This window comes from Macrobrachium nipponense, chromosome 16, assembly GCF_015104395.2.
Source record: "Macrobrachium nipponense isolate FS-2020 chromosome 16, ASM1510439v2, whole genome shotgun sequence".
In the NCBI taxonomy this organism is placed as follows: domain Eukaryota; kingdom Metazoa; phylum Arthropoda; class Malacostraca; order Decapoda; family Palaemonidae; genus Macrobrachium; species Macrobrachium nipponense.
The window spans coordinates 36,276,107-36,300,570 of record NC_087209.1 but is presented as its reverse complement, the minus strand read 5'-3'; the positions used below and the strand labels follow the sequence as shown (position 1 = coordinate 36,300,570).

Sequence of the window (24,464 nt, the reverse complement as noted above, 5' to 3'; positions counted from 1 at the left end):
TTACTTTTTAGTAAAAGGTTAGGCCCACTGCCAATAACTATGGAAACTGCTGCCTTGCAGTCATGCTTTTTAGTAAAAGGCTAGGCCACTGCCAATAATTGTGGAAACTGCTGCCTTGCAGTCATGCTTTTTAGTCAAAGGCTAGGCCCACTGCCATTAACTGTGGAAACTGCTGCCGCAGTCTTGCTTTTTAGTAAAACGCTAGGCCACTGCCCATAATTGTGGAACCTGCCGCCATGCAGTCGTGCTTTTTAGTCAAAGGCTAGGCCCACTGCCAATAATTGCGGTCATAAAAAAAACCCTCTGCCAAACAACTATGCCTGATGATACCTTTGGTAGAAGGCATTGGAGGAGGTGCATCAGGCAACCGACCCCTTAATGTAGGGATAACGGTGGGAAAGAAGGGGTAGGTAAACTGTCTCCCAAAGAAAACCCACCAGAAAACGTACCCCCAAAAAAGGTCTTCGAGGAAACTCATAAACACAGCAGTTCGGTCCTTCAGTTTCCTTCGCTCTGCTACCTTCCTGGGCCTCAGTGTCCTTCACCAAAAAAGAAGTAAGGCGACTAACATCATACCAAGGACGTTATTTTCAGGGAAGGGTTAGTACCCCTGAAAGGAAAGAAAGGTCTTATTGTGTAAGCACTCGTCAGCAAAGAAATGGGAGTTTGCCACCAATGACTCACTTTGTTTTTATCTTCTTATTTATTTTTCAAGCTTCCATTTTCTTACCGAAACCGCAACTCCGTGTTTACCTTTGGACTCGAGGCTCCTCGTCCTGCTCTGCCTCGACGACTTTGAAAAGCCACAACTTACAGCTTTTGAGTTTACCGGCGACTTCCCTCAAGGGCAGCGCCGTTCTGGTCCTACTAGAAAGGATGTTGCTTTCTTATTTATCTTGCAGCAATTAAGAAATCCCAGTATCGATCCTGGGCTGTAGAAAGACACTTAGACCAGTTTCTTTATATATCCATTGTCGTACTTTGCAGATAGTTATACTGGGAGCAGCACGGGTAGAAGAGAGCGTGGGGCTAACAGACTAATTCTGAAATAAATTACTTGATGTGAATCGTATGGCTAACACCATTTAGAACCATCTTCCTAGGAAAAAGTGTCGAATGCACGTATGTATGTATGTATATATATATATATATATATATATATATATATATATATATATATATATATATTATATATATCCTTATCCCATAAGTTCGAAGTTAACACTTAAGATCGGCCATAAAATGATAATGAAAAATATTCTGTAAATGCAAATGAGTTACAATTACAGTTCGGGTATATATATATATATATAATATATATATATATATATATATAATATATATATATATATATATATATATATAGATGTGTGTGTGTGTATGATTATTATCATATATCATAAAATATATATATATATATATAGATAGTATATGCGCATACATACATACAATGTAGCACGAAAGGTGCGTGCTTGGTAGTATTCTTACGTGGATTTTATGATAATATATATAATCATACACACACATATATGATATATATATATATATATATATTATATATATATATATATATGTATATATATATATATACCCATATATATATATATATATATTTTATACCCGAACTGTTATTGTAACTTCATTCGCATTTACAGAATATTTTTCATAATCATTTTATGGCCGATCTTAAATGTTAACTTCGAACTTATGTGATAAGAATTACTGAATGGCAAAAAAAATCACTCATCAAGCAAAAAATCAATTTGATGAAAATTTTTGACCCAAAATATAAATATTGATATACTTGAACATTATTAATAGTTTGTCAATAATTTTCAATTTCTCTCTCTCTCTCTCTCTCTCTCTCTCTCTCTCTCTCTCTCTCTCTCCAACCAATATGTAAAAAACTGTAAAGTGAATCATTCTTGAAAAAAAGAGATTATTTTTGTTTTCATGTTTATCCTTTGCTTCATTGGTTCTTCATATTATCTCCATATCTAAATTTCTCAAGAAATCAAGTTTGAAAATAAGATTATATATTTCCTCTAAATTGGCTGTGGTTTCTCTAATAGAAGTCTCCTGAAAAATTCAGGATTTTATCATTTTTTTTTATAGTAATGTAAGCGTTTGGTAATAAAAAAATGTAGTTTCAAGATATTCCTCTTCCTGGTGCACTGTAGGCATTACTTCAGGTTCTTTGCAGCGCCCCTTCGGCCGTTAGCTACAACCCCTTTTGTTCATTTTACTGTACCTCCTTTCATATCTTCTTTGTTCCATCTTAATTTCCACCCTCTCCTAACAATTGATTCATAGTGCTACTGCGAGGCTACACCATTTCTATTTCAGCGCTGAATGACCTCATAGGTCCCAGTGCTTGGCCGTTGGCCTAAATTATATATTCAATTTCATTCAATTTTACTGTCCAGCCTCTCTGACTGTTACTTCTTACTGCAACATCGGGGTTTTACACAATTTCCACGTTTATATCCTTGTATTTCCTTTCCTTCATATTCTAGTCCTAACTGCTCCAGTATAGGTCATCCAAACCCGCCTACTACCATTTCACCACCCCCTCCCCCCTCCTCTCAGATTTCCGGATCTGCACTTAATGCTAAAACATATGTTACAACACCTGTAATTATATTAGATAAGGTGATAGACAGGAAAGGTAAACATCTGTAATGCTAAGTTAGCCTAGTCAGAACAGGTCAAGCGACAAATTAAACAAGTAAATTTAAATTACCACATCAATATTCCACAATAAGTTTAGTCATCAGTGTTTTCATGGGTAATCAAAAGCTGCATTACCATGCTTAAATACTACTTGTATAGATACTAAAATTCTTCTGGGCCTCTTTATCTTGCTGTCCAACAACTCCAAATCCCTCATTTTATTGTCTGAAGCGCTGAATAGACGAAATGGTCCCAGTGCTTGTCTTGACAGCCTATAGATTTCATCAAACCAAAGCAGACGACAATAATATTGAACCGCATTCGTCTCCATTTCAGCTGAACACCTTCAGCATGATGGTCGCCCTCCGCTCTGCAGCTACTCTGAGGACGAACAAACAGAAGACGCTGCCTGAACAGATACGGTGAGTGGTCTGATGGTGCGCAGTGAGGTTGCTAGCTCCACGCCCATCTCCAACTCTCATTGTGACCCACTGCATTCGTCCGGCCACCATGTACTCAGTCCAATGATCATTTCTTCGACGTTGGTCATGGGTACTACAGTGAAAAGGGCGTGGGGTGGGTTGGCAATCTCCTTTTAAAAAGCCTCTTGGAAACGGAGAGATGATGTACATGTGTATATACATATAATATATATATATATTATATATATATATATACATTATATATATCTATATATATATAAATATTATTATTATTATTAAAATTTTATTAATATATTAATATTAACATTATTATTAAATATTATATATTAATTTGTATTATTGAATTTTTATAATTATTTAATTAATATAATATTATTTATTAATTTATAATTTAATCTATTACGTTTTTTATTAAATAGTTATATTATTATAATTTTATATTAATAATATATAATTATAATATATATATATTATATATTATATGATATATATTATATATATATAATATATATATATTAATATATAATATAATATATATCTTCTGTGCTATATATGTATGGGTATGTGGGTGTTGTGTAGTATTTATGAGAGTTTCTTATCAGCTAAATTGTCTGAGAGCATTTTAGAAAGTGAAACCATCTTATAATCACAATATATATACTGAGCATAATGCTTTGACAATACCATACCGTCTAAGAGCTTTACAATAGTACCATTACATGACACTCATAATTTGACCACTATTTTCCGTGCAAACGTTCGATTTTTTATATGGAAAAGTAAACAAACTTAAATAAAGCTGTTGTAAATTCCTTTAGAGTTCACTGGTTAACTCTCTCTCTCTCTCTCTCTCTCTCTCTCTCTCTCTCTCGCTCTCTCTCTATCTCTCTCCCATCTCATCTCTCTCTCTACTCTCTCTCTCTCTCTCTCTCATCTCTCTCTGCTCTCTCTCTCTCTTTCTCTGGTGTGTGTGTGTGTGTGGTTTCTTCAGTATATGATATCTCCTCGAATTATCCAGTCCCTAGACCAGAAACTCCTGTTTACTGTATACTTATCTGTACAGAATGAACTGAGATCTATACAATAAATTTCAATACTTTTGGAAAAATTTGTCGAAATTATCTAGTATTTTTTAATATTCTGTGGGAAATTTGCTTCGGTTTTCTCAACATAATTTTCGTGTATTTTTTTTTTATCCAACGAAGTTATGACGATTTTATCCCGAATTTATTTTCTCAGTTATCTGTCTTCACTCTATTTTGTTTTCCTGATTTTCTTGCTCCAGACCTCTCTCTCTCTCTCTCTCTCTCTCTCTCTCTCTCTCTCCTTCTCTCTCTCTCTTATTACATACCTCCTCAAAAGATTTTTTGCTCTTTACAGTACTTTTACAGACCTCCTTTCAGCTTTGAAACTAGACCTAAAAAATGTGTTCTCCTTCACAAAGGCTCTTACAAAACCCATTGCCTTTCTGACATGTATGTAGGTATGTATGTAGAAACCTAGTTCTTTCATCTATAATTCACTGATTAATCTAAACTTGTAGACTTGGTTCCTTGATTGAATCAGAAAAAACCATTCACGATTTACCTAATATCTCGATTAAAGGCTGGTCTTTACATGCAATTAAGAGGCCTTTATAGAATTGATGTAAAAAAAAAAACTCGCATCTCAATTACCCTGACGTATGGAATGAATAAACCTCCTTTTGCTGTTGTCAACATTTCCTTCTTGCGGTCAATTTTATGTATGTAATAAGATGTCAAAACAGTAATTTACCTTTGTTTCTGTTCTCCACGTGGTATAAGGAGACTTTCCAGCGGAAAGGCAAACAGAAATAATAGCGCCGGAGACGTTCCGTTGCCCTAAAAACAAGAAAAAAACTTCGCAGGTTAGAGAGAGAGAGAGAGAAGGAAGGAAGGAGCAACAACAACGAAGACAATGAAAAGAATGACTAAAAAGAGGAGACGATGGTTCCCAGTGGGATGCCGTTCATGACAGGCTTAGCATTCAGAGTAGTCGCTATAATGTGGGTAGAATTATTTCAAGAAGTGAAATAATGTGCCGTCCACGAGAGTCTGGCTATTCTAAGCAAGGGAATGGTACGATTCAGGGTTGCCACTGCAGCGCCTACGATTGGGCTCGTCCACTATAGAGTTCTTGTTTCAGAGCCAAGGCATTTAGCGCCAAAAATTTCAGCGACAGCCGTCCCAGCATGAGAAGAAATTCTGCCGTGATGGGTATGTATACAGTATAGGTTTGATGAAGGCGGTAGATGTCGTGCTAGAATTCATACATTAGACTTAAAAGTTCTAAAGAAAATTAATGACCACACCCATCTTCGTTGGCAGTAGAAGTCGGAAAACTCTGAAATTTATGTCTTAAGCTGCTATTGGCCAGCTGCATACTCGACAAAGCGATGTGTCAAGTTATTCTGCGTAAAATTTTAGGAATCCTGCTAACCTGGTTCCTGAAAACGCAAGATCCATTGAAGACTTAGACTTTCCTGAAGAATACAAAGTGTAATAGCCCACGCCTGAAACTGGGGAGAACTTTGTATAGCGGATCACTTTTAGTTAGGATACCTCGTTGGAACATTTAGCAACTTCTACCATCTGGTGTGTTGATGGAACATTTGCTACTTCACCTCAATTACTTTATTAAGCTTACATTATCTTAGTCAAGAAATTCAGTGGCCTCCAGCCCATATTATATGCACTCTTGCAAAATAAGCAGCTTGCAACATATGTGAGAAGGCTAGAAATAGTTTAGGAGATGTGCTACCCCCTCCAATTGAACATTATCCTGGAAGGGCAGATTGCCAAAACTAATGGTTACATGACACGGATTTTAAAAAAGAAGATATTATCATGGATGGAGAGGTAGATTTACCAACGTAGCTGTTACATAAGGCTGATTTCAAGAAGAAGGAGTTTCCTGGAGAGGCTGATTGTCAAAAGTACCAGGTACATATAAAAATTTCAATAAAGAAAAAGCACCTTCCAGAGTAGACAAATTGTCCAAAGGAACCGGTAAATCATGTCAGATTCTAAGAAGAAACCTTTCAGGAATATCAGATCGTTACAAGCACCATCAAATAAGGTAGACTTAATCAGAAAAAGTGACTTTCCAGGAGAGATTCACCAAAAGTAACCGCTAAACTTCAGAAGATGAACCCTTCCTGAAGAGAGGAAATTAACCCTACCTGAAGCGAGGAAATGAACCCTTCCTGAAGAGTGAAGATGAACCCTTCCTAAAAGAGAGGAGATGAACCCCTCCTGAATAGAGGAAATGAACCCTTCCTGAAGAGAGATGAACCCTTCCTGAAGAGAGGTGAACCTTTCCTGAAGAGCAAAGATGAACCCTTCCTGAATAGAGGAAATGAACCCTTCCTGAAGAGAGATGAACCCTTCCTGAAGAGAGGTGAACCTTTCCTGAAGAGTGAAGATGAACCCTTCCTGAAGAGAGGAAATGAACCCTTCCTGAAGAGTGAAGATGAACCCTTCCTCAAATAGAGGCGATGAACCCCTCATGAATAGAGGAAATGAACCCTTCCTGAAGAGAGATGAACCCTTCCTGAAGAGAGGTGAACCTTTCCTGAAGAGCAAAGACGAACCCTTCCTGAAGAGAGGAGATGAACCCCTCCTGAAGAGAGGAAATGAACCCTTCCTGAAGAGAGGTGACCTTTCCTGAGGAGGCAAAGACTAACCCTTCCGAAGAGGGAGATGAACCCCTCCTGAAGAGAGGAAATGAACCCTTCCTGAAGAGAGGAAATGAACCCTTCCTGAAGAGAGATGAACCCTTCCTGAAGAGAGGTGAACCTTTCCTGAAGAGTAAAGATGAACCCTTCCTGAAGAGAGGAGATGAACCCCTCCTGAAGAGAGAAGATGAATCCTTCCTGAAGAGAGAAGATGAACACTTCCTGAAGAGAGGAGATGAACCCCTCCTGAAGAGAGGAGATGAAACCCCCTGAAGAGAGGAAATGAACCCACCCCCTTCCTGAAGAGCAAGATGAACCCCCAGAGCGAAGATGACCCGTCCTGAAGAGGCGAAGAACCCTTCCTGAAGAGAGAAGATGAATCCTTCCTGAAGAGCGAAATGAACCGTTCCTGAAGAGAAGAAGATGAACCCTTCCTGAAGAGCGAAGATGAACCCTTCCTGAAGAGCGAAGATGAACCCTTCCTGAAGAGCGAAGATGAACCCTTCCTGAAGAGAGAAGATGAATCCTTTCCTGAAGAGCGAGATGAACCCTTCCTGAAGAGAGGAAGATGAACCCTTCCTGAAGAGATGAAGATGAACCCTTCCTGAAGAGAGGAAGATGAACCCTTCCTGAAGAGAGGAAGATGAACCCTTCCTGAAGAGTGGAAGATGAACCCTTCCTGAAGAGAGAAGATGAACCCTTCCTGAAGAGGCAGATGATCCAAAGTAACAGCCAGATGGTCCTTATTAGAGTAGAAGAAAGAGATTCCTTCCAGGAAAGGCTCAGTGTCCAGAATATTCACCACAATGTGCAAGTTCTTTAGAATTACTGCTGAGAGTCAAATTGGCCCAAGCAGTCGCTTTATAAGGAAGACTTTTAGATGGAAAGAGAAAAAGATAAGGAACTGTCCAGGGGAAGCAGAGGAAATAAAATAGTTGCTGGATAAAGACTTCATAGAATATTAGATCTCAGGCACTTGGGAGAAGGCGGTTCGTGGTCTGTTGAGAAAGAAAAGCAACGAGTGCCTCCTGCCCCTCCCATTTCCATCCCCTCCCCTCCCCTCCACCTACTCATTCTTCTTTCATCCCCACGTGGGAGGCGAGCATGAAAGGAATTCCTTTCCTAGGCCATTCATGCCCTTTGAAAAACAAACAGCAGAGACCCTGTAGATGTGTTTATCATTTGCTTCTTATGCTTTAATAATTGGGATGTGGGGAGAATATAAACCCCCTAACCGTATACTCTCTCTCTCTCTCTCTCTCTCTCTTCTCTCTCTCTCTCTCTCTTATATCACAAAGATATGAATATGTTCGTAACATTATAAAAACGAGTGAGCCAGGCGCTCAGGTATATTGGAAGCCAATTCTTTAACCGAAGTCATAGCTAAGTAAGTTGCATTCTCAGAATTTCCACTTTAAATTTTAACAAGAGATAATGCCGGGGAAAAGCACATTCTCAATCTTTTAGCTGGAAATAACGCCGAGAGGAGAGCATATTCTGAATCTCTCAACTAGAAATGATGCTGAGAGGAGAGCATATTCTTAATCTCTCAACTGGAAATAATGCTGAGAGGAGAGCATATTCCGAATCTCTCAACTAGAAATGATGCTGAGAGGAGAGCATATTCTTAATCTCTCAACTGGAAATAATGCTGAGAGGAGAGCATATTCTGAATCTCTCAACTAGAAATGATGCTGAGAGGAGAGCATATTCTTAATCTCTCAACTGGAAATAATGCTGAGAGGAGAGCATATTTTTAATCTCTCAACTAGAAATGATGCTGAGAGGGGAGCATATTCTTCATCTCTCAACTGGAAATAATGCTGAGAGGAGATCATATTCTTAATCTCTCAACTGAAAATAATCCCGAGAGGAGAGCATATTTTTAATCTCTCAACTGGAAATGATGCTGAGAGGGGAGCACATTTTTAATCTCTCGACTGGAAATTATGCTGAGAGGGGAGCATATTCTTCATCTCTCAACTGGAAATGATGCGGAAAGGAGAGCATATTTTTAATCTCAACTGGAAATGATGCTGAGAGGAGAGCATAATCTCAATTTCTCAGCTGGAAATGATGCTGAGAGGAGAGCATATTCTCAATTTCTCAGCTGGAAATGATGCTGAGAGGAGAGCATATTCTCAATTTCTCAGCTGGAAATGATGCTGAGAGGAGAGCATATTCTCAATTTCTCAGCTGGAAATCATTCCAAGAGGAAAGCATATTCTCAAGCTTTCAGATGGAAATCACTGACGAAAATAAGTATATTTTCAGTCTTTCAACTGGTAAAATTGCTGGGAACAAGCATAGTCTCAGTCTTTCAACAGGGTATAATGTCTTGCGTAAGCATAATGGCAATCTTTCAAGTGGAATCAGTGCCGGGAATATGCAGATCCTTTCAATTCATAAAATTTAAAACTAAAAATCTAAAAACTTAAATTCAAGTTTTAATTAAAATAGAAATTTTTTTAAGATACGTTTTATATTTAAAACATAAAAAATTAAGTAACAAGAAAAGGAGGTCTAACCTCCCAAGCAGACTAACCCATTCGCTCAGTAATTGAATATTCGAATTAATAATTTATATTTCATAAGTAAAAGTAAAAAAGTAAATAGTAATATTATATAAAGTTTGTATTTATAAATCTTTCAACTGGACCCATTCCTGGAATCCTTCCTATTCTCAATCGTCTGAATCTGTGGTGTCACGATAACAATTCGCAATCACAGATATTTAACGAAACTTTTGTCCCCTCAACGACAGAAGGGGAAAGAATGGAAGTGAATAAAAAACGCACCGAAGTTTTTCTTGCGTAATCGAGTTTTCTGTACATCATATAATCAAGGCACCGAAAATAGATCTATCTTTCGGTGGTCTCGAAACTTTAACCACGACCCGGTGCTGGCCTAGCCTATAATGTTGCCAGACACACGATTACGGCTAACTTTAACCTTATATGAAATAATAACTACTGAGGCTAGATTGCTGCAATTTGGTACGTTTGATGATTGGAGGGTGGGTAATCAACGTTCCAATTTGCAGCCCTCTAGACTCAGTGGATTTTAAGATCCGATGGCGGACAGAAAGAAATGTGCTGAGGGGCAGACGAAGCCATCTCAATAGTTTTATTTTTCAGAAAACTAATACGACTGAGATTGCTGTTAATAAAGAAACAAAGTTAAGTATATCTTACTTTAACAAGACCATTGAGCTGATTAAGAACTCTCCTAGGGCTGGCCCAAAGGATTAGATATTTTTACGTGGCTAGGAGCCAGTTGGTTACCTAACAACGGGACCTACAGCTTATGGTGGGATGCGAACCATATTATATAGAAAAATTAATTTCGAATTGCCTGATACAAATTCTTCTGATTCCACGTTAAGCAGAGAGGGGAATCGAACTCGGGCTACCGAATCGGTAGCGAGCACACAACCACCTCGTCCAACGAGGAACTTAATTAAGAAACTATGTTATATAAGCATGAAACTCTGATTGTATGAAATCATCTGAATGAAATGAAAATGCACTTTTTCGTTCAGACAATAAGAAAAACACACACACACATATTCAAAAAGCACATGTAGAAAACTCACCGCAATAGATCAGGCATCAACCCATCTCCCGGGAGGGAAACTTTCTTTCAACAACATTCCTTTCGGATTTGAAAGCTTCCAGTGGGAAGCCAACCCAAAATATTACAAAGCAGAGAAGTTATAAGAGACTGCGTCCTTAAATCAGGCGGATCTAGAAATCTTTCATTGGGGTCCCACTAAGGATTATCATATATATGTAAATGTAACATGTACACACATACGGTACATATATATCAATATTCAAATATATATGCACACAGATACATATAGTAGTAGGTGTTGTTGTCATTGTTTTTGTTGTTGTATAGATGTTGTTGTGAATGTTTCCTGCTAATAATGATTTAGTGAAAGAAAACAATGTTCTATATTTTTATAAATGTGGGATCAGGTGGCCCCCTCTTCCGCCCCCCTTAAATCCACCACTGCCAGAAATCCACAGCAACAGTGAATGTTACCAGTAGACTCTATACCCTTCAAACATACATTTGTAGCAGCCGTTCATTTTGCAGGTTATGGGTCAAAGGGTCATTTTCCCTCAACTGTCTCCTGGGGACGACATGGGTGTTCGGATTCCTGTACATCAATACTGGACACGTCTTCGCCTACATATTTACCATCTTCAATGCATCCCAGGTAAATTCGTTTGCAAGACGTCTTAAGCTTCCCTTCATTTCTTTATGAGATCTGAAGCGCTGGCAACACTCGTAGCAATACAAATCTTGAAGGATAACAGTAAGCAATGCATGAACTTCATAAATACAGTGATAAATAAAAGTCTTAATGCATATCTCAATGTTTCCTTTTTTTATGTTGCTTTATTCATAGGGTATACATCGCTCTATATATATATACACACACAACCATATATATATATATATATATATATATATATATATATTATATATATTATATATATATGTATATATATATATATATATATATATATATATATATATATATATATATGTCTGTGTGTAAAATAATCCCTGTATGATGGTATTTTTCAGGGACTGATGATTCTTGTTCTACACTGCATTGTGAATGAATCGGTGCGCACAGCCATCCTCAATTCTTTGCCCGATCGAATTTCGAAGCATTTGAAGAAGCAGGTAATATTTCTCAGTCATGCACATAAAATCTTTTTTTGCGAGGATGAGTCACATATTGCAGTTTTACTCTTGGGAAAATACATCAGATGTTGTATTTGCATTTTATGTAGAATAGATTAGGTGATGCAACCTTCTTTTGAGTAGAAAATCACAGATTTTATCTTTATTTTGTGATGCGCAAACCAGGATAAAAAAAAATTACTTATCTGTATTTTTAGGAGAAAATCAGATAATTATTTCGTTTTTACATAAGACCAAATCAGGATATATATATCATATTTCACTAGGATAGGATCAATCTGTCATTGTTTCTTTTAATTTTCTATTTTCAGAGAGGACAAGCTAGATTTTTTTATCTTTATTATCGGGTTGAAAGATTGACTCATATCTTTATGTTACGTAGAATGAAGCTGATATTTCATAATCCTTTTAAGAGATATAATTATTTTGCCTTTTACGGGTATGAAGGACTAAGTATATTTTAGGGATTCTCAGTCGAATGTTGTAGCTTTGTTCTTTAGTAAAATTGAATGAAGCAAATAAAACTAGCCTAAATTCATGTCACTATTTTTGCAATGATATCTGTTCAATAGTATCAACTTAGTTTTGTAGCAGATTGATTTATAGACTTTTGGCATACATGCCAAGCACTGGGGCAACTAAGGCCATTCAGCGCTGAAAAAGAAATGGAGAGTGACAAGGTTTGTCGTTACGAGAGGGAGGACAGTAAGATGGAAGAAAGAGAATATGAATGGAAGTACAGTAAAAGGAATGAAAAGGGGTTGCAGTTAGGGGCCGAAGGGACGCTGCAAAGAAACTTGAATAATGCCTACATTGCACCAAATGGAGGGCACTAACGGCGCTAACCCCCTACGGGGTATGTAGATAATAAGAGAAATTTAACTCCTTGTTAATCAAAACTACGAGAGCAGCCATATAGTATTACAAATGCACATTGGCTGTTGGTTAAGCATGTCAGTGTGGTTTTCGGAACTACATACTAGCTGTATTTGGGAGGTTTAGAGGAATCATGATGATAATAACAATAACAATAAGGAGGATGAATGCAATAATTACAAAATTTCATCCCCTATTAACAACAAAAAGAGTCACAATTGCAGATGTTATTATCATAATTGTTATTGTTTTCATGATTATTATTCATAAGATTAAAATAATCTTCTTGCTTAGTATTTTCTACTGTTAGTGCAACAATACCAAATTCTTTATTAGGAGATGCAGTTGTGTGCTGCTATGAAAAACTTTATCATTATAGTTAAAAGCAACCATCAAAGGGGAGTCTTTTTGTCTCCTGCATTTGTCAGAATGTGATTATTCTTTGTACGTCGTCGTCATCATCATCATCATCATCATCATCATCTTATCATTATCATTTTTAGTTTTCTGAAAAAATTATTGAGATAGCTATGTCTATCCGCTTGCGCGCTTTTTCTGCCTGCCCTCAGATCTGAAAAACTACTGAGGCTAGAGGGCTGCAAATTGATATGTTGGTCATCCACCTCCAAACATCAAACATACCAAATTGCAGCCCTGTAGCTTCAGTGGTTTTTATTTTATTTAAGATTGAAGTGAACCAGAATCGTGCGTCTGGCAACGATATAGGCCAGGCCACCTCCGCCCGAGGTTAAAGTTTCATGAGCCCCAGATCATACAGCATTATAGCGAGACCACCGAAAGATAGATCTATTTTCGGTGGCCCTGATTATATAATGTACGGAAAACTTGATTCTTCGGCGAATTTTTTACTTGTTATTCGTTATTCTCATTTCTGCATAACTGGATGACTACCTGACAGAAAACAAGCCAGTCGCTGACAAATTGTTCTTGTAAATACTAAATCAAGGATTAATTCACCAGTCAAAATATATCAACAGCCCGAGCGGGTGATAAGCATCGTGTCACAAGTAACTGAAGCTAATTCCATTAAGTCAAACTTTCCTTTTAAGATTTAGATTTCCTCACACTTTTTTGGATAAACTTTCGAGATATGTACATATACATACATACATACATACATACATACATACATACATACATACATACATACATATATTATAAATGCTGTTAAAACTACTATATTATTTTTCCATTACCATTATTATTGCTGAAGAATTTTACCAGTAAGTCTGCAAAAAGTACTATGCGTATTATCATTATTATTATTGCAAGTCTTCATAAAATTGATTTCAGTAATGTAATAATAATAATAGTGTTGACAAATCAGAAGCTGCCTACCAGTGATGACAAAAATTTTATAATTATTAAAACTCGGTAACAAAGCACTTCAGCAACAACAACTACAGTAATTATTATTACAACAATAAAACTATAATGATAATAATTGCAACAATCAAACTATATCGATAATAATTACAACAATCAAACTACAATGATAATATTTAAAACAATTAAACTAAAACTATGATTAGGACAGCAATAAAACTATAATGATAATAATTACAACAATAAAACTGAAATGATAATTATCACAATATAAATAAAATTATAATAATTACAACAGTAAAGACTAAAATTATAATAATTATAACAGTAAAAACTAAAATTATAACTATCACAACGATAAAACTACAATTATAATAGTTACTACAATAAAGCTTAAATAAAAATTTATTACAACTAAAAATTACAATGATAATGATCACAACAATAAATACATGAATAAGAACATAATGATCATTTAAACAATAAAAATACAATGATAGTCATAACCACAATAAAACTACAATGATAATGATTGCAATAATAACACTACAGTGATGATAATTACAACAATATAACTACAATGATAATAATTACAACAGTACCAATACAATGGTAATAATCACAATAAACCTACAATGTCAATAATAACAACAATACCATAACAGTGATAATAATCATAACAATAAAACTATAGTGACAATGACTTCAACAATAAAACTACAGTGATAATGATTACAACAATAAAACTACAATGATTACAATTATATGCATTAAAACTACAATGATAGTCATTAGAACAGTAACACTACAATGAATAAGTACGACAGTACTGCAGCGATAATAATTACAACAAAAGAAATACATTACAATTACAACAATAACACTAATAATAATAGTAGCAATAAAATTGCAATGATGATATTTATAGCAATAAAAATAGCATAATAATTACAACAATAAAACACATTGATAACTACAACAAGAAAACTACAATGATAATTACGACAAAAAGACTATAATGATAATATATACAACAATAACAATTAAAAAACAATTACAATTTAAAATCAAAATTACAGTTGCAACAATAAAACTACAATGATAATGATTACAATAAAAATAAATGACAATGACTATAAAAATAATTACAACAATAAAACTGCAATGATAATGATTACAACAACACCGAAGCAAGGCCTCATCTCCACATGCGCCCTAACGACCGTGCCCCACCTACCCAGGATACCCAACATGCAAGGAAGGGCTGGCCGAGTGTTGACAGTCTTTTGTCGCTCCCGTGAGCCTGGCGTCTTTGAGAGACACAAAGGCCCCCATAAACCGTTAATGAATTAGCTTTTCAGGTTCGTTCTAGACACCTTCTGCCTCGCCGCTCGACATAAAGACATTCAGGACTCAAAGGGAAGTGTGGGACTCCCACTCACTCACTCATTTGTGGGTTTTTTTTTAGGGGGGGGGGACATACCTAAACTTTTCTTTGACCGTCCGACACGCGACGACGCCAATTAAAGACTCGCTATTCACTCGGCCTTGCTGCCTCTCAGAGAGAATGTTACTTGGGGTTTTATATGCATGCATACACACACATATAGATACATACATATATATGAATATATATACAAAACATATATATATATATATATATATATATATATATATATATATATATATATATATATATATATGTGTGTGTGTGTGTGTGTGTGTGTGTATATATATATATATATATATATATATATATATATATATATATATATATATATATGTCCCAGTAAAACTCATTAATGTTTAAATATAGATATTAGAATCGTAACATAAAAGTTGAAACCAACCTGACGCCTCAAACTAAGAAAGTGAGTGACCAAGAAGGGCACCAAAAGGCCCTGACTATTCAAAGATGGAACCAGTTGTTTGATAGTTAACGACTCGAGGATCTGGAGAGAGGTTTCATCAGCAGCTTGTTCTAAGATTTCAAAATTGTCGTAGGAAATCAAAGATTTACACTTTTTAGAATGTTCGCTTGTTGAAGAACTCCATCTTACTCAAAGTACACCCTTACGTTAACTTGAGATGATTCTCATTTTTTTTTTTAACATAAGATGTTCTGCAATAAAGAATTATTATCATAAAGGATTGCCATAATCAAGCTTAGATGTGATTTTAAACAATTTTGAACTCTAGTAATGTTTTTCTCTATAGAAGCAGTCATTCTCAAGTTACTGACAAATTTTTACCACTAAAACAAAAAAGTTTTTTGCATAGACTATACCATATTATGAATATGATTATGAATAGATGGATCTATAAGTCACATAATAGTGTAAAAATGTTTTTTGAATAATTTTTAACTCGTGTAATATTTTTCTAGAAGCACTCGTTTGTGAGATACAGAAATTTTCCTTCAAAAACAGAAAAAATTATTTTTGGCATCATTTTTACTTACACTATAAGGCATAATATAAGTAAATGAATTTATAAATGAAAGGCTTAGTGTAAAATTGTATTTTACACAACTTTGAACTCATGTCATTTTTTCTGGAAACCCTCAATTAGGAGATAGAGACAAATTTTCGGGCACAACCGATTTCGGTCCGGCGGCCATCTTGGCGGCCATCTTGGAAAAAATCTCCCCCATGTTAGAATCGCGTACCTGAGCTAAAAAATCATTCCTAGACATCAAAGAAACATTTTGTGAAGAGAACTGCTGTATACACCTCCGTGCAACAGTCACCACATATGCGGCGTCTAGATGGGAATCGACTCGCAATATTAGCATTCTTTTGGTGGATCCGACGCCAGTCCCGAGATTACATCTGGGGCAAGTATACTTGTACACCACCAAAGAACGCATGAGGTATGGTACGGTGTCTTTAAATCTCAAATGGATCCAATTGTTCTTGGATTCCTTAGAACGAGTTTGGGATTAAGACAGTAAAAGTATATTTTCAAAATCTGCCTTAGAGTAGTTAAAAATTTTGTCATCACACGTAAAAGGCAAAGTGAGAAGCGTATCCAAAAGAAGAGCAAAGAGTTTGAGAAGTTAAGAGGGCATTGTGGCTATTACAATTTCATAAAAATCAAGTTTAGGTACTGTACGTGCTGGAATTTTTTTTACTAAAATTTATCATTCCAGGGTTTTTTTTTTAGATATTTTTCAAATAAAAGTTTCGGGTAGCAGTTATTCTGGAAACATTTTTTAAGGAACTCAACCTCATTATGAAAAGAGAGCCAATCTGAAGAGACAGAAAAAATGGGGAACATTATGTTAAGTGTAAATCTTTGATTTCCTATGACGGTTTTGAAATCTTAGAACAAGCTGCTGATGAAACCTCCCTCCATATCCTCGAGTCGTTAACCATCAAACAACTGGTTCCATCTTTAAAGAGTCAATCTTCTGCTCCACTTTTTGTAGCAAGTTGTTTCTTCGCCCTTTTGGTGCCCTTCCTGGTCACTCGGTTGACTTTCTTTGAGGCGTCAGGTTGGTTTTAACTTCAACGTTACGATTCTAATATCTATATTTTAACATTAATGATTTTTACTGAGTATTATATCTATTTACATATATAGATGTACACATATATATATGTATGCATACATACATATGTGTGTATGTATGTATATTAATATACATATGTAGGTATTATATACACATTTTTGTATCATCATTCGTAAAGTATTGATTCTTCTAACATTTTCTGTTTTCCCCGTTCAGATTTCTCAGTCTGTTGCAATTGTTTTAGCTTTTTATTTTCATCATATATACGACATTCTGAGAGACAAGTGTTTAGAATGTCGGTTTGCATTTTTTTTTTTTTTAGCTCACTTCAGTTGAGAGATGTTGAGGTTCCTCATTGAAGTTTGTTCGTTTTCTGTCCATCTCTCCGTCTGTTCGTTTGTATTTATCTGTGTATGTCCAGCGCACGGTCTACTAGATACCCCAGCTTTGGGTATGAATCACCTATACCGTGACGTCAGGCGCCCTGGAGTCACACTAGTTAACCAAAACAAAGCTTTTGTTTGCTACCCATAGTCGTGAGGTAAACAACAGGACTTGCTGTGTGCCCATATATCTTTTTATTAATTCATTCATTCTATCAGTGACGATGCCAAATAACTATGCGGTATTTGGCTGTTCTAATACACGTGAAAAACGAAAAACTCCAATATAAAATACCATCGTTTTCCAAAAGAAGAGCCATACAAAGACCATTGGATACATGCCTGTTGTCGTGTAGACAGAATTAACGTTGTGTTCTCTGATGTTCCCCATTTTATCAGCGTAGTGGCGTAGCTAGCGTTAGTGGCGCCGGGGCGAACTCTGAAAGTCCTAAAGTGGTGGAAATTAAACGCACATTTTAAACCTTAACATCTCAATCATTTATTTTATTTCATAAAGCTATAACAAAAACAGCCCAGCAGATTTACAAATCGCCGTTTAGTGCTCCTGTCAAGCGAAATAAGCTAGAAAATCAAAAATTATACCAGACCATACCTGCTCAAAAGATGCCAGAGTGCCGCCCCCGTACAATGCCGCACGTGACGGACCGCCCCCACCCCCTCTTAATTACGACACTGGTCTAGACTAATTTCTTACGTAATGCTATATATCTACTTAGCACTGATTAAACAAAAAGAAGATAAGCAACTTACTAGGTTTTCAGTCATGAATCTACTTCTCTAGAACTCCTGGATCATTTTTACTTAAAACTGACTTATCCTTGGACTGAGGGGTTGCAGGTTTGTTCGAATGGAGGGGCAGTGGCCCCCTTTGAGGAAGCGATAATTAGTTGCAATAATTGAAGTAACTGAAGTCCTATGAAATATTTTTGGGCCTTTCCTAGATAGTGGCCCCCAAGAGATTTATCCACCTTTGCGTCGTGTTTAGTACAAGTCCGTAAACGCATAATAAAAGACTTTAGATATCATAAAGACAATGACACCCAAGACATAGTCCTAGATGACCTTCGAAACCCCCTGGGAGTCACTCTCTGGGAAAGATCCTATTTTCTGCCAGAGGATTATCAAGTCGGAAATGACAGACTTAGTAAGTGGAACCTCCTCACGCAATGCCGATCTCCTGTTCACACCAGAGACCCTGGACCAACGGCGGAGTCTCAACTAGCGTTCAAAGTTACACACGGATATGTACTACAAATCTTTACCATATACTTGCAGTTGCAGCAAGATGGCTCAGGTCACCTTTGCCCATGGCCTCTTTTTAATCAACTGTGCTGTCCTTTTCCGTTATTAGTTCTTTCGTGTTCACTTTCTTTGCTTCTCTTTGTTCGGTCCTCAGAAATTTTTAGAGATGCTCTTTCCTATTATTGGTTTTTTCTCTATTGTTTTTCTTGATGGAAGCACTTTGTGAAAAAAAAAGTTATTGCTCTTATAGAAAAATTGATATAAAAATCATCATTCACAAAATAACATATGCCATTTTCCAACTGTGATTTATCAACTGATTTACAAAATTTCTGGTGCGCTTGTCTATTATTTTTATTCATAATCATGCGACTGTAAGAAAAATAGCTATTTTTTTAACACTGTCGAACCTCGGGTGGTATTTTCCCTATCATATTTAAAATATAGATGTGGAATTATCATTACTTCTTTAGCAACTTCATCATATTATCAGGTTACGATTATTGTTATTTATCGTTTTAGCACAAAACTGATCTGCAGCTTCATGGTTTTCCATTCAAGTAACTCTGTCATCATTTTAGCATCAAAACTTTTTCTCTCTCTCTCTCTCTCTCTCTCTCTCTCTCTCTCTCTCTCTCTCTCTCTCTCTCTCTCTCTCTCTTTATCAGCCGTATAACCCTTCTTTCATTGTTCGTCGTTACAATTCCAGTCCTGAATTTTCCTTCAATCAGCTTCTCTCCCTTATTTTTCATTAATTCAGCTTCTGCATTTTTCTTGGCAGCATCTCTCCCTTCAGTTTTCCTTTGCACAGCTCGCCTCTATATATATATAAATAAAATCGCTTTTCTTTTCTCTCTCCATTCCTCACTGATACATCTCTCAATCCACAAAGACAAAGGCACCTCCGACCCGCCGAACCCGGAAAGTAGCTGTCGTCAGTCAGCAAGGTCCCACGCCTGTCAGAGCGTTGAGCAAGGATGAAAACAGCTCGGTGACCTTCGGTTCTGCAACGCCAGAAAGTAGCCCGCCCACTTATTCCCAAAGGCGGAGAAGGTAAGATAACATGTTCAATATTCATGTCAAGTCTTTAGGAGCTCGAGCTAAGCGGGACACAAATTCCCGGGATGTAGACTATAGTAGATTCACATCAACCGTGCATTTGATGTCTAGGCCAGTCCCTTACGACGCTCCTGATTGGCTGTTGATAAGCCAATCACAGGGCTGGAAACTCTGTCTCTCTCGAGAGTTCACAAAGGCAGGATGTACATTCCACCTCTCCTGAGGGATGCGTCTTTCAAAAGAGGTGGAACATACATCCTGCCTATGTGAACTCTCGAGAGAGACTGAGAGTTTCCAGCCCTGTGATTGGCTTCTCAATAGCCAATCAGGAGCGTTGTAAGGGACTGGCCTAGACGTCAAATGCACGGTTGATGTGAATCTACTAGAGTATTGCACAAACCCAGGTTTTTCTGCCATGCTCCTAGGTTAGATTAGGTCGGGTTAGGTTAAATCAATTCAATCATGAACCCTCCACGACGGTCATTTGGGTGTGGGAAACTTAATGAGATTATTTTCAAGAAGATTCTATGGTTAGTCTTTAAGATATGGCTTCCCGCTTTTTGAGGGAAGGTCTGTTACGCGGTTACAGTTTGTGAATAAGTCATGATAAGACTAATATAATCATCCACATTGAAGTGAGTCTCGATCGGGCGGTTCTTATCCAGGTCGGAGAATGCAAAACGTCATTGTTATGTCACGGTGGGTTAGGTTAGACCACGCCCAGTCATTTTTGTCGAAATCTATTACTTATTAGTCAGGATTTTGTAATTTAATATAAGAATTTCTACATTAGTTCAGTCATGACAATTTTTGTTAGTTTAGTTTTATCGCATACTCGGGGAGTAAACCTACAAACTACCTTATTATTGTTGTTGTTCTTGGTGCTCTTGTTGTGGGGTAGGAAAGGTCTGGAAAAGGTGTGTTGCGTTGTGTTAAAGATGCAGAAATTTTAGGATAGGATATTTATGATCTATTTATTAGAACGAAAATGTAGAAAATAAATAATTTACACGTTAAACAGTAGAGAAAAATTATTTCTTATAAAATATAGCGTATTTGTTTTAGTTTATGTTAGTGAAACAAGATTCTATTTGACCGTAGATTTTAGCACGTTTTGATTTATGTTAAAAGTTAGGAATATAATGCTGATGACTTATGCATAAGGGAAAACTCTTGCACGCATTCAGAGTAAGCTGGAGGTCAGTTCATGCTTTGTTTTTCACCTGACATTATTTTTCTTATTATTTGACGTTTACAATATCTATGAAAATCGGTTTTCCATATAATTTCAAGTCACTTTTCTTGGAAATTTGTAGTTGTCATGTTAATTATTATCCCATTTACCGAAATAAAGAGCTAAGATTCTGTACAATTTCTATGCAATAAAGAAAAACATTATCTACGAAATATTGGCATGATAATCGTTTTCACAGGTAAATGACGACCATGAAAATTTACAAAATGTAAATTTAAAACTATTTTCTTGACGTATCACATGAAACACTGTAAGGTTTGTAGCTTCTAGTTTTTCATTTCTTCTTCTTCTCCATCAATTTATTATTATTTTTCTTGCTTTTTTTTTTCTTTCAGGATTCAACCTGCCCCTGTGGATGTCGCCTCCCCGCGGCCACCCAGGACTGTCAGACATGGAAGCCAGCAATCGAACTCCACTCAGATGACTTTTATTTTAGGTAACATTGCAAATTGCATGAGAGAGAGAGAGAGAGAGGTGGTGAACGAGAATGATTTCAGTGTTGTCATTTGACTTTTTCTCTTGGGTATAAAAGACTTACTAGTTAATTTTTTGAGAGAGAGAGGAGAGAGGAGAGAGAGATAGAGAGAGAGAGAGAGAGAGAGAGAGAGAGAGAGAGAGAGAAGCAGAAAATAAGAGTGATTTCAGGGTTCTAATATGGCTTTTTCTCTTACGAAGAAATCTCACCAGGTAAATTTTTAGTAAAAAGTGAGACAGACTGACTGACAGAGAGAAAGAAGAAAAATTCATTTCTATCCTACATGTATGCAAATAACCACACATCCTCAATTCCTAACCGAATCATTGGCAAAAGTCAGTCTCCTAAATATTTCACGTCACGATCTTCCCACTTCCCCAGAATCCTTCGGGAACCACAACAACAGCAGCGGCAGCAGTAACAGCAGCACCAGCAGTAGCCCAAAGAGCCGGAGGACCTCGCTGGACTCGTTCGAGTCGTCGAACTCCTCCTCCTCCTCTACCGACGAAGGTTACCCCGACCTCCCTTCCAAATACTGCGAGGAGGCTGCGCCCTGGACCTCTGAGGGCTCTCGATACATTCCAGGATTCGCGGTCATTTTGGAGTGCGACGAGAGAAGCCCCAGATCTGAGCAACAAGTCAAGTTTTTCCAGTAGCTGGACGACAAGAGAGAGAGAGAGAGAGAGCGAGCATCTGATGTGAGGTGTGTAGAGAATGACCTCGTCGTAGCCATCAGATGTTCAGTAGTGTCTTTCCTATTTTCTGGGCTTAATACGTACGTAAGATATAGAATTAGGTTAGAGAGGAGAGAGAGAGAGAGAGAATCCAACTAAGTTTAGGCATGCTTTTGTTTTCTGTTCTCAAAAGAATACTTTGAAAGCTTTCCATTTTATACATGGAAAAAATATACATGAGACAAGACAAACATTCAGAAGGAGAGATATTCATAATTATACACACCACAAGGACAAACATTACTTTCATTGCCATCGATTTATTTTAACGAGAAAAACGAACGAAAAACATGTTAGTATAAAACAGAAGACAGAATCTATTTCATACGGCAAAGTTTTAATTGAAGATATTTGGTTTACTGTTGCCTCTTTTCATAGGCGAAAACATCTGCGCGTCTAACATGAGAAACGAACACACGATTTAGCATTCGTTAGCATTCATGGTATTCAAGTAATTACAGGAACTATGATGGCCACCTACAGGATGTCAAATTTAAAAGCATTTGGAAGTTGTGACCTTGACTGTGAGGATTCATTTTGTTCATTGTCATTTGTTTTAGATTAAGGAAAGAAATTGTGATATCTACTTGTTGTTATACAGGAAGAAATGAAATACTATGATTTGGCTCTAAAAGGCAGTAGATCATTTGAATTGGTCATGTATCTACTTTATGGTCGAATATAAGAAATAAAAATATGTATTCAGCATACCACCGTAAAGAAGCAGAATGATTTTTTTAATCCTTTTCTTAAGCGGGGTTACTTCCGGGGTGCATTAATCTTTCAGCATTTAACGGACTGACTACTCAAGTCCCACCGAAATGATGGGCTAATTGGCCTCGCCTTTATTTTTATGTCTTGGTCGGGAATCGAACTCTATTTTTCTAGCTGGTGAGGAGAGCATTCTAACCATTAAACTAAAAGGATCCTGTACACATATATAGAAAAGACATGCTACTCCATGCTTATAGTTTTAGGTGAAAGAAAACTATTTCGATGCTTTTTCGTCTATCCGTCCGCCCTCAGATCTTAAAAACTGCAGAGGCTAGGGGGCTGCAAATTGGTACGTTGATCATCTACCTTCCAATCATCAAACATACCAAATTGCAGCCCTCTAGCGTCAGTAGGTGTTATCTTAAGGCTGAAGTTAGCAATGATCGTGCGTCTGGCACTGCTATAGGCGCCAACAATTGAGGGGCGGAGCTGAAAGTTTCGTGGATCGCGGCATCATACACTGTATAGAAAACTTGATTGCGCCAAAGAAACTTCGGTCCATTTTTTACTTACCTTGGCTTCGTGTACACGGTCCAAATAGACCGTGCGTGCACGATAGCGCCCATTCACATTGAGTGGACTGGTACGTGACAGGCGGTACATTGAGCCACACATTGCTATTAATTAAGTGTGTAAGTACGTAATATATAGAGGAATATTTATGTACTTACAGTGTGCTGCCCCATTCAGAATTAATCTGGAAATTTACCAAGATAGCTATTCTGATGAGAATGACGTTTTAATTTACTTCCCATAAGGGAGTAGTGCCATCAGTGGACCTCGTGCCGTGCACTGTAGGCATTACTAAAGGTTCTGTGCAGCGTACCTTCAGCCCCTAGCTGCAACCCGTTTCGATCCTTTTACTATACCTCCTTCCATATTCTTTTTTCTCCTATCTTACTTTCCAACCTCTCCTAAGAATTTGTTTTATAGTGCATCTGCGATGTTTTCCTCCTGTTATCTTTCAGACCTTTTTACTGCCAATTTCCGTTTCAGCGCTGAATGACCTAATAGGTCCCAGTGCTTGTCCTCTGGCCTAAATTCTATATTCAATTCAATTAATTATAGTCAGCGCTTCGAAATAAGGGTTTGAAGTGAATACATATTTAAAACATATGAGGGTAGTGTAGACTAAAGATCCTTTTTCGATTGAGTTTACTCTAGCTTCAAAGAAGACTTCGGGTAGTTCCCCTGAGGATTCCGTGAACAAAAGACGAATGATTGATTATGTCTGTTAAAAACTGGT

General features: G+C 36.9%; 1 protein-coding gene across 1 annotated transcript in view; it reads left to right on the top strand.

Annotated features, from left to right (window-relative positions):
- LOC135195306 (mucin-17-like) overlaps positions 1-23,164 on the top strand; it is a 140,304-nt gene extending 117,140 nt beyond the window's left edge. The window contains exons 21-26 of the mRNA XM_064221567.1: positions 3,010-3,095; positions 10,918-11,041; positions 11,416-11,517; positions 19,814-19,974; positions 21,571-21,671; positions 22,092-23,164. Coding sequence (XP_064077637.1) covers positions 3,010-3,095; positions 10,918-11,041; positions 11,416-11,517; positions 19,814-19,974; positions 21,571-21,671; positions 22,092-22,366 — 849 coding nt within the window. The 3' untranslated portion in view covers positions 22,367-23,164. The remainder of the gene's footprint in view (positions 1-3,009; positions 3,096-10,917; positions 11,042-11,415; positions 11,518-19,813; positions 19,975-21,570; positions 21,672-22,091) is intronic.
- The last annotated feature ends 1,300 nt before the right edge of the window (positions 23,165-24,464 follow it).